Consider the following 17,453-nt stretch of genomic DNA (forward strand, 5'->3'; position numbering starts at 1 on the left):
GGTTGTTTCATTCCTATTGTCAGGTAATTCCTCCCTCACTCTTTCCTGTAGTCATCCAATTTCTTAACAAGAAGAATCTCTTTGTGAATGATACAACAAACATAAACAATAGATGGATCAGAATGGTATGTTAGATCTGCAGTACCGGTGTTGTCATTCGATCATACACCAACCAGGGTCAACATTATTAATGTATTTTTCTATGAAATGTCTGTACTGTCATTGCTAATGCAACTCGTTGACATCATAAATAGCTCGAGGACTATTTTCTAATGGTAGTAAAATACCAAAAACAAATATATTCCTCTTTTTTCATCTATTTGGGTTGGGGGCTGCCTATGCTAAGACAAGTAATTGCTAGACCAAGAATTATGAAAAAAAACAACAACAAAACTAAAGGAGGACAGTAAATGTTGACAATTTCTGTTTTTCTTTAAAGCAATTTTTGCAGGAACAAGCCCATGCATTTCCTATACCCTCAATAATATATACTAAGCCTGAGAGTAGCATATCACAGAGATAAGAGAACACTCTATAACAAAGCTAGGTGAAATGTTTCTGGCAGTTATCACAGAAGATTAAGTCAATGAATTGCTAACAAGCTACTTCCTGTAGTACAGGGCTTGATTCCCCACACCTTCCTTTCACCTACTGTGTGACTCTGAGCACGTAATTTAACCAGACAGTGCAGGCCTTCTGCTCTGATGCTGAGTTTGAAAAAGAGTCCTTCCTTGTGGATCAGTGCTCTGCGAATACAAAACCCTACCCTACCCCCAATTCCTACCCACCACCACTACATCTAAACTTACATCTCTCGTACTCCATCTCCTCTACTCATCCTCATATCCTGTGCCTAACTGAACTACCCAATCACAAACTGTTCTCATTATACCATCCCCACCAGCTTCTGTCCTACATTCTTTGTCATATCTCACTCTGCTCCTTCAGCATCAAACCTACCTATTCTCCATACTATTATCTCTGTTCATTAACTCACCTCATCATACTAAAATAGTTTTACAACACTAAGCATGCTGTTTCCCTCCAGTATCACTTTATTTATCCTCCTCCACTCATACCTTTTATCAGTAGTAATAATAAATGCACACACCTCAACCATTACTTCACCTCACTTATCAGCCATCTTCCTACTAGCTACTCAAAAATCTCTTCAAGCTTATTTCCCATAACACCAATCCACTGTTGTAAACCAAAACTTCTAAAAAATGTCAGTCCCAATGTCAAGGTAAAACTCATACCCATCTCTGCTAAAATGCAATAATAAACAAACCAAGAGCATTGGTATTGCTTTGCTATATACCCCCCCCCCCCAGGACAGAACATTCCAATAGTTGAAAACATACTATTCTGGACAGCAGATACAATGAAAAATGAAACTCCTCTTGGGTGATGTAAACATTGACTGGTAGTCTTTATATGCAAATTCAGCAATCAACAGCATGAACCTCTTTAGATTCATTCAACTTATTAATACACTGACAAGTTAAGTCAAAACTAAATCACAGCAATCTATCTTGGACTAGATTCTGGTTATCAACCCATCTAATTTTACCTCCTCAGGTACCCTTCCTGATACAATAAGTGCCCACCTGCCAGCTTATACTCACAGGGGTATTACACAACTAACAAAGGAATATCAGCTCAAATCTACCTGTAATCTTTTCAATTTCTCCAAAAAGTCTTTTATTAAAGCTCTGAAAGCAGTCAACTGGTCCATCCTAACAAGACTCCATTTAAATGATGCAGCTGAATACTTCATTTCAGCATTTCTAAATATTCTTAACACCTTAGCCCCACAGCATACAAAAATAATTAAAAACAGCCACACCCCATGGCTTACCATCCATTACAAACTCCTCATGAAACACAGAGGGAAAGCACAGATTATCTGACAAAAGAATAAAATGACAAATATTGCCAACTATTTAAACAGCTATGAAGCCAAATCAAGAAACAAGTTAATAGAAATAAAAAGTCTTATTATACTTGCCTACATGGTAGCCATAAAAGCAACCCTAAAAAATGCTGGTTCTCCATATCCTCTCTCATCAACCCAAGTACAAAAAAAGATCCCAGCCCATACCCAGACATTCCCCCTCTTCAAACAGCTACTTATTTTAATACATACTTCATAGAATGCATAGCCAACATAACCTCAAACTCACCTAACATACCCTCTTCCATGCAGCTAACTTCACTTTTGATAGACCCTAGCACATCTCCTTCACAAAACTCATCTAACTGCAGCCTTTGTGATATACACATACATGGATAACTCCATCCACTTTACCATTCAACCAGTTTCTAAAACTCTCATTGAGAAGCTTTTACATAAACTAAAACCTTGTTCCTCCTCAGCTAAAAATCTTCCCCTGGAATACCTAAATGTAGCTACAGATGCAATAGCATACTCAATTACCATTCTTATTAAAAGGTCAAATACAAAACCTTCTGTCCCTAACTTATGAAAATGGCACATAGTATCCCCTTACATAAAAGAGGTAGTTCCACTGACATTACAAATTTCTGTCCCATAGTCATCCTGTCTCCCCTCAAATCCTTAAAAGATGTATATGATGATTTCTCCACTGTCTCTTACAAAATAAACCCATCACCAATATGCAGCATGGATTTTGGCCAGATCACAGCACCTCCACTTCATTACTATCATTTACAGACACTGTTAATAAAGCCTGCAACTCTAATAAACTTGTATCTGCAGTATTTTCAGATCTATCAAAAGCCTTGGACATGGTCACGCACACTAAACTCCTCAATCAACTTTCCACTCTGGGTCTATCATCTCCATTTGTTCAATGGTTCTCTAGCTACCTTGCCAACAGGCAACAAGCTGTAAAATGGCAAGGGTCCATATTTGCATACCTTCTCACTTCCACAGAAGTCACACAAGGATCTATCTTTGGCCCTCTACTATTTAATATGTTTATCAATAAGCTAATTCATCTTCTTGCAACTGTACCTTGATTCAGTATGCAGATGACTCTATTATCATCTGCTTCAAACACCTTAACTCACATCCAAGAAATCACTCAACAAGCTGTAATCTCCATTGAAACCTGGGTTACAAGAGCACGACTCTTACTCAACCCACCCCAAAAAAATAAACCCCTCCTTTTTACTCCAAAAATTTGCACTGTTAACAAAGAATCTTTCTTAAACTTTTCAGCAAATGACACTGAAATAGAATTAATTCACTATACTAAACTATTAAGAGTCATAATATATGATAATCTTAAATCTGACTGCCACATCTAAAAGCAATATCAAGAAAAACATTCAAAACCTAGGCAGGTTATACAGAAGCAAACATTTTCTAAGCACACCCACAAAATTACTCTAGCCAAAATCTACCTTCTGCCCTCCCTACTCTATGAAGCCCTAATTCTAACCTTTTTTACAAACCTTAAGGCTGCTACAACAAACTTTCCACATTTGCTACTAATTCACCTTCCTTTACCCATCACTGTGAGACTCTGCATACCATCAGCTGGTTGGAACTCAACCTCTACTTCTCTTACATTCAACTTATAAAAATTAGAAAATCATACACAAACCATTAGCCTGCCCATCTCTTCCCCTTTAATCAACATATATTTCCCTAAAAGAACTCTCAGATCAGAAGGCAAACAACTTCTCACCATAAATAAACCAAATAAATCCCACGGACAAAGGCTATACTCAGTAGCAAAAAATAGAAATCCCTACCTCTAACCACTAGAACTATTTTCTAACCTATCCACCTTTAAATGCTCCTTAAAACAATTCTGTATAAAATCATGGACCTACTCCTGCACCAATCTTGGCTGAACCTTCTCACTATACTTCACTCACCATCCTCAACCTAAGTCACACTTCACAACTCTCTGCAACCTCCTACTCCATTAATTTCTTTTGTTTTTCCCAGTACCTTATCATTTCCACTTTCTCTGTGTAGACCCTTCCTCCTTCATCTACGCTACCAGAAGACACCCTACCCTGCACTCTTCTTATAATCTCCTTTTTTTTCCATTCTTACGTCCTTCTATAATGATAATAAGAACACCCCCTCTCATACTAAGAAATCACTCAATTTACCTATCTCTAATCATGTAATCTTTAATATCTGTTTTAAATATTTTATTAGAATTGTCCCGGGTCTCATTTATCACATACTAATCTATGTAACAAATAATATGACTAAGGAGTTTTTCCTAAATATTTTCTCCAACTCATGTTATTGTTTTTCATTGCACTCTATTATGAAACATATGTTCTATGTTTTTCTCATTACTACACTTTTGCACAACTATGTTTTTAGTGCAATATGAGACTTTGAAATTTCAAATATCTGCAATTGATTTTTGAAAGATTGTGATTGGGAAGCTTTTCTCCCCAGCCTTCTCTGAAAATGGACAAGTCAGACTTTCCCTGTAAACAAATCTCAAATAAAAAAATAAATAAAACAAAAAATAAAAAATAACTAGAATATGTAAGTCCTATTTTCACACAAACAGTCTTGCTACTCTGGTACTCACAGTCAGAAGTCTTAGAATTTAAAACTGTTATCAGATAGGGCAGCTGGCTATAACCTACAGTCAGCTGCTATACAGAGCAATTGTTATATTACATGACTACCTTTTCCCTGGAAGCCATAGTGTGCAATGACTCTACATCTCTGCATGCTTATATGCATACAATGAAAGGAGTCTGCTGACCCTCCTTTGTAATTTGAAACTGTATTGTGTCTTTCCTGTTTTTCATCAATGAGTGTTATAACTGTGAGACAACCCACTTCCCCACCTTCCTGGGAAAGGACTTTGGTCATCAAGGCTATCCCCTGGCAATTCTCTGGCTTCCCAGGTTGATAATCAATTTTGGATCACAAGTGATATAGGCAGACATGTCAGTTGAGTGCCAGGAGGACAGCTGTCTATGCTACATATCTAATTAACTGAGTTACTGGTTATAAGTGAGCTTCATTTTCAATTATTTAAGGGAAAAGATGCTTGACTGGTAAATCCAAAACATACTTCCATGATAAAAGTGTGGGAATTAAATGATAATAAAAGTAGTATGGCAGATTATTCCACTGTCTACACTAAGCAAGAAGTAAAGTTCAGTAAAAACTGCTTGGGGGACTTTACCTTAGCAGAAGATTTTTTGAAGATTGTCGGTCTGCAAAATCTACTTTTCTTCCAGGTTTTGGTGAGCTTACAGGAATGAATGTCCGTGGTTGTGGCACTGGAGTTCTATTGTATAAAAAGAAGAAAATTTGGGTTTAATAATTAAAATTGCAGAACAGCAAAACAGCTGAGCAAATTAATGTCAATGTTTACTTTTTCTCTGACTAGCCTGCCTATACCTCTCGACCTCTTAGTGTAAGAAATCTGGACAAAGCCAAAATAATGGGGGTGGGGGGGAGGCAAAGGCCCCAAAATAGGGACAGATTTAAAAAATTACTCATAAACTTAGAAAGTTGTTAGAATAGCAAATTTTGCATTAACGTATTTTTCAAAAGGCATGAAGTCTGAAACTCAGATGTTTGTCACTATTCAGCAATTGCTATCCTCAATGATTTGCTAGAAAACTACAATTTCCATGAGGAATAGACCAAAAATATGAGGCAAAAATCTGAACATTATGTAAAAATCTGAATAGTTAAGAGGCTGCCTTAGTGTGTACATTCCCTGTTTGGCCTCTCCAGCATCCCCTTCATTGTCAACTACTGACTTCCAGTAATTATTGCTCCAGCAGGAATCCTGGAACTGTGCCCATTCCTAACTTTTCCCCTCTTGTTTATGTTTATTAAGCAGGGTTGCCTGGAAGTAGGGCCTCTTTATAATGGAGATAAATAAAAAAATATGCTACATTCATAAACTCCAAACAATATATAGGTGACAAGCTACATATACTAATAGCAGACATGCTCCTAATCTGTGGCAGTATGTACAGTAAAAACAGATCACACTATGTGACTTTAAAAAAAATACAGTACACATATGCAGTTAACAACATTCATTTACCAATATCTAGTATACCCTATCCAAGGACATGACAGAGCCAATGCTAGTCCTGGCACACAGTAGAGACGTAGGAGGCCAGTCTATCTCAGGATACTCTCTTTTACACATATACACACACACACACACGCAGACACACGCACACACACACACACACACACACACACACACACACACACACGCATGCACGCATACACACACACACACACGCACACATGCACACACGCACACACGCACACACACACACACACACACACACACACACACACACATGCACGCATGCACGCATACACACACACGCGCGCACACACGCACACACGCACACGCACACACACACACACACACACACACACACACACACACACACACACAGAGCTATGCCCAATTTAGGGAATCAGCAGTTCACATAACAGCATGCCTTGGAGTACTGTAATGGGAAAGAACTGTAGTGCCTGGTGAAAACCCAAAGAGATAAAGGGAAGATATGCAGTCGCTACAAAGAAGGCTCACAACAGGGAATGAAATTATATATCCAATAGCTACGAGTCAGAAATGTTTACAACTGCACCAGTATGTTGCTTCAAATAATCCTAAAAGCAGTTTGTACCTAAGAATGGCAGACAGAGTCAGCATCAGGTCATCTTGGAATTATCAGAATAAACTAATGAGTAACACACAGAGCTGCATAATGCTTAGGTTCATAGTTCCATAGGTAGGTACTAGGCTACCGGCCCAAGGGCCTAAGTAAGCCTAGCCAACAAGTTTCCCTGGGTTACGCCACCCAAGAAAGTTATTTTCTTGTGCCCCTGTCAAGCAGAGCCAAAGAAGTCATCCCTGGGATGTATTTCCTATTTCCCATTCACTCATCAAGATTTTCCTTGAAGAGTGCTAATGAGGAACTTTGCTTAACATAGATGGGTAGCTTGTTCGAGAGTATAGGAAGTCTCTGGGACCAGAATCTATCCCTCCAACATGTCCTGTTTATTGTGGTGACAAAGTATAGGTCCCCAGAGCATGTAGGGATTGGGATTTCTTTAGGTGTAGCATGTCCAACAAGGTCTGGGTTGACATAGCTTTATATGTTAGGCAGAGATCACCTTGGAGTAGGCGATATGCTACAGAGTAAAGCTGGAGTTTTTTGAGACGGTCAGTGTAAGGCATCTGTTTGAGGCCAGTAATCCTCTTTATGAGGTACTTCTGTGGCCGTTCCAGCTGCTGCAGATGTCTTGTGAGGTACATTCCAAAAGGGGCGTTGTAGTCTACAATGGGTCTAATGAGTGCAGAGTAGAGGGGAACAATGACCTCTTTTTTCCTGGATGAAAACCCTTTTGTGATGAGGTGTGACACATAGAAGGATTTCCTGACTACTGTGGCGATGTGATTATCAAAGGAGAGACTACTGTCCACCTGGATCCCAAGGTCTCCTATCACACATTTGGCATTAAGTAGACTGCCATTTACGTGGTAGTTCATGGGTACAAAGTTTTTACCAAAGGGGATGACAATGCACTTTTTGGCATTGAGCTTGAGGCCATGCCTCTGACCCCAGGCATCTGTCTCAGTGAGGCTCTTCTGTAGGATGTCCACATCATTTGGGGACTTGACTATGGCTCCTAGTTTGCAGTCATCTGCAGACTTCATTAGCCAGAGGCCCTCTGTGTTAGTCTGTACTTCAGAGAAGTAGATACCAAACAGGAGAGGTCCCAGGACTGAACCCTGTGGTACTCCACTTGTCACTGGTTTGAAGTCAGATTTGGAGTCTGCAACTTTTACAGTGTGGCTTCTGTCAGTGAGCCAGTTGGCAACCCATCTTGTGATGTAGGGCTTTATACCTAGTTTAGTGAGTTTTGCTATAATTCCAGAATGGGAGATGGTATCGAAAGCCTTGGCGAGGTCAAGATAGGCTGTGTGAACTACCTTACCCTTGTCTACGGCTTTGGTGACTGCCTCAAAGAAGTTGTTGAGGTTCAGAAGGCATGATCTGCCTTTCACAAACCTGAACTGAGTGGGGTCCAGAGTTTGGAGGTTACTAATCTCTTTGTTTATGAGTTCCATGCTGATACGCTCCATGGCCTTGCAGACCAGGCTCATCAGGCTGATAGGGTGATAGTTCCCAAGATCAGTGTTAGCTCCCCCTTTGTGGAGTGGGATAACTGTTGCTGTGCACCATTCAGTGGTCACAAAGCCTGATGTGAGACTATGATTGAACATGGTGCTTACATGGGGAGCCTGTTCATTCTGAAGTTCATGTAAAACGCAGCCTGGGATGTTGTCCGGTCCCATGGATGCTGTATTTCTGATTTTAGAGAGTACAGCTTTTACCTGCATAGATGTGATTACAGGGACTCTACATTCTTCCTGTATAGATATGGGCCCTTTAGGGGGTGAGAGGGGGGTAAAGTTAGCACTGAACCTATCTGCCAGGATGTTGGCAATGTCTTATATATAATGACCATAAAAACAGCATTTATAAATACAACTTAATCACATCACATGACAGCCTATCAGCAATATCAATTGAAAACAGCAATTATTCTTTTAAAATCACAATAGCAGCAAACACATACATCAAATTCACACAGCTAGTATAAAATTACTTTTTCTTCACTTTTTGTTGTTTAAATTTCAAGACTGGATTTAGTGTAACCTGTTTATTGAGACATGGGTATTTATCTTCTTCTTCTTTAGTCTCCTGTTAGGGGTCACCACAGCAGATCAACTGTTTCCATTTCTTCCTGTCCTGTGTATCTTGCTCTGTCACACCAACCACCTGCATGTCCTCTCTCACCACATCCATAAACCTTATCTTAGGCCTCCCTCTTTTCCTGTTACCTGGCAGCTTCCTGCTTAGCATCTGTTTCCCAATATACTCTGCATCCCTCCTCAGCACATGTCCAAACCAACGTAATCTTGCCTCTCTGGCTTTGTCTTCAAACCTTCCAACCTGGGCTGACCCTCTAATATATTTATTCCTAATCCTGTCCTTCCTCGTCACACCCAGTGCAAATCTTAACATCTTGAGCACTGCCACGTCAAGCTCTGACTCCTGCCTTTTTGTCAATGCCGCTGTCTCCAACCCATATAACATAGCTGGTCTCACTACCCTCTTGTAGACCATCCCTTTTACTCTTACTGGTACTCGTCTGTCATAAATTACTCCTGACACTCTTCTCCACCCACTCCATCCTGCCTATACACTCTTCTTCACCTCTCTTCCAGACTCACCATTACTCTGAACTATTGATCCCAAGTACTTAAACTCATCCACCTTCGCCACCTCTACTCCCTGCATCCTCACCATTTCTCTATCCTCATTCTCATTCACACAAATATATTCTGTCTTAGTCCTGCTGACCTTCATTCCTCTTCTCTCTAGAGCATATCTCCACCTCTCCAGGGTCTCCTCCACCTGTTCCCTACTCTCACTACAGATCACAATGTCATCTGCAAGCATCATAGTCCATGGGGACTCCTGTCTGATCTCGTCTGTCAACATGTCCATCATCATTGCAAATAAGAAAGGGCTCAGAGCTGATACTTGATGTAATCCCACCTCCACCTTAAATGCATTCGTCACTCCCACCGCAGTCCTCACCACTGTCACACTACCCTCATACATATCTTACATACTTCTCTGACACTCCCAACTTCCTCATACAAAACCACAACTCCTCTCTAGGCACCCTGTCATATGCTTTCTCTAAAGCTGAATGACTGAACTATCAAAAAACTGTCAAGAGATAGGAAATCTTTTGTGTAATGTATCTCTGAATTGTTTGGTTAAAAATGTTTCACCTTTGGATTGGGACCCTAATGAGTTTGAAAGCTCTGATTTAAATATTTATACTGATCAGAATGTTTATGTAGGGCCTTTAGAAGGTTCTTCTGTCATGGCAATACCTGATGGGAATAATTTTAATCAATGTAGTGAACTAATAGAAGTTATAGATACTTTGAGGGACTCTGGGTTGAATATGAACAATGGCGAATGTATAGGGTTGTTAGGAGGCTGTAATTATGCCCCTGTTTTTCGAATGAACATACTATTGTGACAGAGAGTTGAACAACCAAGGAGTTATTTAGTAATAGTCAGCAAATGATAGAAAATGATTTGAACCGTTTGGCTGAAAATATCTCAGACCGTGATTTGAATGGGACTACATCTTTTGATTTTAATACTTGTATTTTTAGAAATGGATGTTTAGAAAGTCCTTCTACTTCAGTAGCCTCTGAAAATGTTTATCTAGTAATGGGACCTGAAGAAATTCAATTTAACCAACCTGATGGGATAATAGAAGATGTTGGTACTTTAAGGGAGTTTAACTCAACTGTTAATAATATAGGTGATTCAGGAGACCCTTTGAATGTAGGAACTCCCAATAACAGATATGCGGTAATCTGCCCTGGTACTGATAATTTTGGTAAATATGATATGCAGATGGAATGTGGAAGGTTGGCCTCTAATGAATGGGCTTCTGTAGAGACATCTAATCACCTTTTAACTATAGCTCGATCTAGTATCTAATTTGGTGTAAATGATGTTAGTTCTATCAGTGAAGGTGTAGATTTAGTAGGGGGGGTCCTTTGACTATGGGACAGCCTGTGAATGGTGATGTAGTTATAGCTACTGATATAAATGCTTTCAGTCAATCTAATGAACAATTTCAACATATTAATACAGAGGTTATGAATCAGCCTGATAATATGTTAAATAGTCAGACTATACTAACTTCTGATAAGGAAGTTTCAGAAAAAAAACTTTTCGACTTGTCCTTTGGTTGTAAACCTTTCTAAATATGATAACCTGATACAATCACTCTTTTGTTCACTCCTTCTCACTTCACAAATGACAACAACTATAGTCCAAATGTATCAGCAGTTCTGCTCACAATGGAAAACTTCAGGAAACCACAAAACCATATAGTAAAATGCAAAAATTTATTCTTGCGCCTCGGTGTGACCACCTTCAATGAATAACACAAGTACAAAAAACACACCCTTCTTATACATCCATAAATTACATTCAGTTAATTAAACAATTAATTAATTTACTTAAAATTATTCATTTAATGCAAACACTTCCAATTCAGCTCATTATTTAAGCCTCTAGGTACCAGTGTTTTATATTTTAAAATGTATGCTTTCCTTATACATCAGTTTTTGTTTTAATACATTTTCATTCTTCTTAATACACTCAACCTTTTCTAGAATGGTACCATATAACAAAACTTTCATCACTATTATAATACTTTTTAAAATGTGAGGATATTATTTTCTCTTCCCTTTGATTTTTTACATCCCTCAGATGTTCCATAAATCTAGTCCTAAATTTTCTCTTAGTTTCCCCTATATAATATAATCCACAAGGGCATTTTGGTGCATATATTACCCCTTTACTTTCACATGTGTATATCCCCCTTGACTTAAATTTAACTTCATTAATTTTGTTCACTGTATTAATAACATGTGAACACACACTACATTTATTACACTGAAAAGTGTCGTATTGCAATAAAGGCCTACCAATATTTACTACTGGTCTAACGAAGCTATCATGAACTACCATGTCCCTTATATTTTTACCTCTCTTAAACGAGAAATAGGGCTTTTTTGGGAAAATAGTGGACAAATATTTATCCTGCAACAGATATTCCCAGTAATATTTAATCATGTCCACTAATGCCCCACTCTTAATATTATAAAGAGAGACATAATATATGGAATCCTTTACTTCTTGATCTTTCACAGTATTGCTTCGACAATCCACTGTCCTTATTTTCTTCTTTCTGTTTCCATATCTTCACTCTAATACTTTTTTTTTAGCTGTCTCTATAGACTTTAAATCATATCCCCTTCTTTTAAACATATTCACTGTTTGCTCCTTCTTTTTCTAAATTAACTTCATCATTACATAACTTAGATAATCTAAATAATTCCCCGTATGGCAGAGCATCCATGACATGAGGAGGGTGACAGCTGCTTGCATAAAGATATTGACTACCATCCTTGAACTTCCTGTTTATGTTAGTTATAACACTACCGTTCTCCTTACCTTCTAATGTTAAATCAAAATAAACCACTTTTCTACATTTCTGTAAACCATCAAAAGAAAGGCCGAAAGGATTTTTATGTAATTCACTTAAAAATCTCTCTATTTCTTTCCAACCTTCTTCACACACAAAAATTAAATCATCAATATAATGAAAATAAAAATTAACATATTTTTCATAAAATCTAACTTCCATAAAAAAGTAACTTCAAAAAATTATATAAACATATTGGCATACATGGGGGAAAATGCTGCCCCCATTGCCATGCCTTATTTCTGTCTATATATATATAATTGTCAAATTTAAAATAATTATTCTTTAAACAAAATTTAACTATTTCCAAAACAAAATGTGTGAAGGGAGTATCACCCAGGAAGTATTTAATAGCTTTCAACCCCACATCCTCATGTCTAATGGAGGTGTAAAAGCTCTTCACATCAAGTACCAACCACTATTTTTTTCAAGCCAAACTAAAGGGGATATCTTTTTGAGAAAATCAGGACTATCCTTTATGTAAACAGGAGACTTTTGAACATATATAATGAACGTGTGCAATGTACTGTGTAATACTAAACCAATGTTATGAAGACAATATTTACATGCTGAAATTAAAGGTCTACCTGGGGGGGGAAGGTCAATGAATCTCTAATGTACCTTTGGCAAGCAAAAAAATATAGCTTTCTGATGACTTGGTTAATGCAATTGCAGACTTGAATTTATTTTCAAGGAGTCTGAATTTAAAGAATATATTTAAGGATAGTAGTAGTTCTGTGGGTAGTCATCTTAAAAGGAGTAGTACATTTATTCCTGTTAATGACCCTGTTATTAGTGTATTTAATAATATATGTGAAAAGCAGATTGGTGATCTTTATGATAAGAAAAGTTTTACAAAAATATATAAATTGACTGTTGAAGAATCTGAGGCATTGAAATTATTGCAGAATAATACCCAAAATAATTATAAAAGAAGCTGACAAAGGAGGTGTCATTGTAATAATGGACATGCAACAATATTTGCAATCTATGACTGAGCTGCTATTAGATAGGCAGACCTTTAAACTTGTTAGTAGTAAAGAAATAGATACTATGATTAGTAAAATAAATATGTGTATTTATGACCTGCAGGTGATGGGTGACATATTGATACCTTTCACTTCTTAAGTGTACCATGCCCAGCCATTCCTGTACTTTATGGACTCCCTAAAATACATAAATCCCTGGAGTAACCCCCAATGAGACCAATAGTATCAAGGAGGGGATGGATGACGGAATCTATATCTGTATATTTACAGGACATCTTGAAGGGTTATTTGAAGCATATACCTAGTTACATCAAGGATACTGGTGATTTTTTAACCCATTTGCATAGTTGGTATGACAGCGGTGCCCATGACTGTCTCCTTTTGGTTACCCTGGATATAAAGTCTCTTTTTACTGTAATTCCCAATACATATGGAATTGATTTTATAAGGGTGATTTTGCAGGAATATGGGTGTCTTCCTGCTAGACATGTTGAAACCATTTGTGAGCTTTTAGATTTGGTTTTGGAAAATAACATCTTTACATTTAACAAACAGGTGTACCATCAAATATCTGGAATGGCTATGGGCACTGTTGTGGCTAATACCCATGCAAATGTAACCCTGGGAAAATGGGAAAGGACTAATGTGCATGGTGAGGCTAATCTAATCTGTATGCATCAAATATTTTGTTCTATAAATGTTTTGTGGACGATATTTTTTTGTTTTGGCATGGTAGTGCTATGGAACTGCAGAATTTCTATGTGTACTTAAATAGTACTGTTGAGTTTCTTAAATTTGAAATGACATTTTCTGAAGATTCTTTACATTTTTTGGATGTAAAATTACAAATGAGAGGGTCTGGTTTGGAGACATGTATATATACAAAAGATGTACAGGCAAATAAATACTTGCATAAGAGGAGTATGCATCCAAAATTAACTTTTAAAAGTGTCCTTAAAAGCCAGCACTTACGAGCCAGTAGGCTGAATACCAAACCGGAGGTTTGTGAGGTCCAGATGCAAGAAATGACTAACAATTTCCTGGAAAGGGGTTATAATATAGATGAGATAAAACTGGCTAGAAAGGATGCCCTACAGTTGAGGGATTCAAAAGTTAAACCCTATTTTTCCACTCAGATGAATATTGCCCTAATGATCTGGGTTCAATTCCAACACAACCTTTAAGATATCTTAAGACTTATAGTATGGCTAGTAGGACAAAAGAAAATGTTATTAGGAACAACTGGAATATCCTAAAGGCTATACTGGGCCATGGAAAATGGCTTTCAGATAGACCTATGTTTACTTACTGTAACTGTAATAACCTATAGAAGTTGTTGTGCTATAAGGATTTTTCTTTGAATAATAAAACTGTTCCCACTTTCAATAAAAAGGGTACTTTCCCTTGTCACAATTGTTCCTGTTGCTCAAGTATAAATTAATCAGCTGAATTTATACATCCTGTAAATGGCAGGAAGTTTACCTTCCATTGTACTGCAATATGTAATATACCATCTATTATATACCTTGCTACATGTAATAAATGTTTGGGTTTTTATGATCAGTTAGAAGGCTAAAGGACAGGATAATAGAGCACAGGTCTGAGATTCATAGGAAAGTACTTACTAACTCTTTAGCCAACCATATTAGTGAAACTGATGATACATCCCAGTTTATCTTTAGAGTTATACATGTGATATATCCGAATGCTAGACGAGGGGATTTTACTAACTGTAGATATGAAGGAATATGAATGGATTATTCGACTGGAAGCAGATAAATATCCAGGTCTCAATAAACAGGTTACACTAAAACCAGTCTTGAAATTTAAACAAAAAAAGTGAAGAAAAAGTAATTTTGTACTAGCTGTGTGGATTTGATGTATGTATTTGCTGCTACTGTGATTTTAAAAGTATTATTGCTGTTTTCAATTGATGTTGCTGATAGGCTGTTGTGTCATGTGATGTGATTAAGTTGTATTTAGAAATGCTGTTTTTATAGGCGTTATATGTAAGACACTGAAGAAGGATAGTTTGTATCCCAAAGCTTTGTCATTTTATTAAAGTTCTTTGATGGTGTGGAGTATTACTTTTTCTTGCTTGAAGTTGTTTGGTTTGTACTTCTCCACTTCATCACTGGTTTACCTTTTTGCTAGGATGTTGGCAATATCAGTTGGTTATGTAATTTTCATGCCATTGTACTGTAACTCAGAGCAGATCTGGGTGTTGCCATTGAGATTCTTGACATAGCTATAGAATGCTTTGTGGTTGCCCTGAGAATCAGTGGCAATTTTGTTTTCATAGCTAGCTTTGAAGAATCTTATAAGGAATCTCAGCTTCTTATTGAGGCTGACCAGGGAGCTCCTCCACTCATGGGATTTTACTCTCTTTTGCAACAGTTTCTTCCTCCTGTTGTAGAGTTTGTTTATGGCAAGGGACCACAAAATTGGCTTCCTTTTTTTGGAGGATGGCGTCTTGGTTCTGTTGGGATAGCACAATCCATGCACTAGTGTAAGTGCTTATAGAGTGCATTTGTGTAGGATTCAGCAGTCATAACTGTATTGTCCATCTGCATGGGTGTCATGAAGTACGTCACTTCTGTCTTAAGAAGCATGAAGGTGGCTTTGGAGAAATTTTTTACCATGGTTTCCTTAATGGTGGGTGGGGGTTGTATGCGGATATCTAGGGTGATTAGCTTATGGTCGGATCTGACCAACGAGAAGTTGACTTCAGGTGTGGAACACCGGTCACTCATGTTGGTAATGACTAGGTCTAGGATATTGTTGCCCCTGATGGGGGTGTGGATAAGTTGATCCAGGACAATGGAATTTATGAATTCCAGAAACCGTTGAGCAAAGGAGTTGGTACATGAGTAGTTTTCCCAGTTAATGGTGGGGTAGTTGAAATTGCCCATTATTAGGGTGTTTGGTTGAACCCTAATATTTTCCAGCATATCAAGAAAAGAGGAGTGAGAATCCTGGGGCATGGTGGGAGATCTGTAACATGCTTCAATTTGGATTGCAGTTTTGCCCAGAGTTAGTTGCACTTGGATAACCTCAGATACATTATGCTGAGCAACTAGCCTGGAGGTGTTGATATCCTTAATGAATATGGACACACCTCTGCCTTTGGTATTCTGGTCCAGGTTAGATGGCTGAAAAGTGTGGTATGAGTTATATCCTGGTAATGCAGAAGGGCTCTCTACAGCCTTGAACCAGGTCTCAGTCACTGCACAGATATCGATGTTTTCCATTTTAAGGAGTGCCCCGAGTGAGCACATTTTGAGATTTAGACTTCTAGCATTGAGCAGCATTACCCTCAGTTTTTGCTTGCTTGTTCCTGTTATGATGGTGAATTTGTCATTTGAACCTTGCCTAAAAAAGGCACTATAGGGGCGGGAAGTCCCTTAGCCAGTATCCGGAATCCCAGGGGCAACAGGTGCAGGCCATCTCTGGCAGAGCATCGTGGTCTGTCGACCATGTCATCCCAGACAGACAGATACTGGATCCCCATACACTACATTCTCACCCTCCAATAAGCACTGTCTAAATTACATGTGCTGCCTGCACCATAAAAAGTATATCTCTTATTATACGCTTGGATGTTTTCATACGTTCTTTGGAACTTATTAGCCATATGGTCCAAGAGACAATTGAAGAGTTAACATAATTTCTACTTCCTGATTAAATTACTAGCTCAGTGTCACATAACAGGTAAACAGAAGGCTGAGGGAATTAAACCCTGGACTATAGGAAGTAGCTCATTAACAACTGGTAGCCTTAATCTTCTGAACTAACTGCAGGACACTAAGCCCTCCAAAACTCAAATGTTTTCTTAAATCTAGGTGGTTCACTAGTGCTGGCTGCAGGAATCCCACCCAACATAAGACTGCTCTATTACCCACTTTATTTAAATTGAGACAGCTACTTAACTCACAAAATTAGAAAAAAATTAAAGACCGTGGCTTGCTTCCAAGGGCAATTAAAAAGTGAAGAGCACACCTTGTTTGCTGTAGCATAGACTAGATCCAGGCCTGCTGAATCTAGCTTTGTTTATATGCTTGTTGTTTGTTTGCTTGTTATTTCCCTGGAACGCTAATTCCACCTAATACGCGGCTTCTCAGCGCTTCTGTGGATCACTAGTGATATCTGCATTGCTTACTGTACTTATTTCCTTGTTTCACTTGAAAGAAAGTTACTGTTTGTCGTTTTTGCATTTAGTTACTTGTAAGACATTGCACTCAAGTTACCTGGCACTTGCTCACTAAAGCAATTATATAAGTCAGCACTAAAAATTAAAAGCACTACACCCTCACTCCCCACTGGCCCTTGTTTTCAATTAT

The 17,453-nt window shown here is 38.1% G+C and overlaps 1 protein-coding gene across 1 annotated transcript in view; it reads right to left on the reverse strand.

The window, feature by feature from the left end:
- Nucleotides 1–17,453, reverse strand: part of SPTBN5 (spectrin beta, non-erythrocytic 5) — a 1,783,454-nt gene that overhangs the window by 45,949 nt on the left and 1,720,052 nt on the right. The window contains exon 70 of the mRNA XM_044073536.1: nt 5,166–5,270. Within this exon, the coding sequence (XP_043929471.1) occupies nt 5,166–5,270 (105 nt within the window). The remainder of the gene's footprint in view (nt 1–5,165; nt 5,271–17,453) is intronic.

This window comes from Protopterus annectens, chromosome 6.part0, assembly GCF_019279795.1.
Source record: "Protopterus annectens isolate FY-2018-M chromosome 6.part0, PAN1.0, whole genome shotgun sequence".
In the NCBI taxonomy this organism is placed as follows: domain Eukaryota; kingdom Metazoa; phylum Chordata; order Ceratodontiformes; family Protopteridae; genus Protopterus; species Protopterus annectens.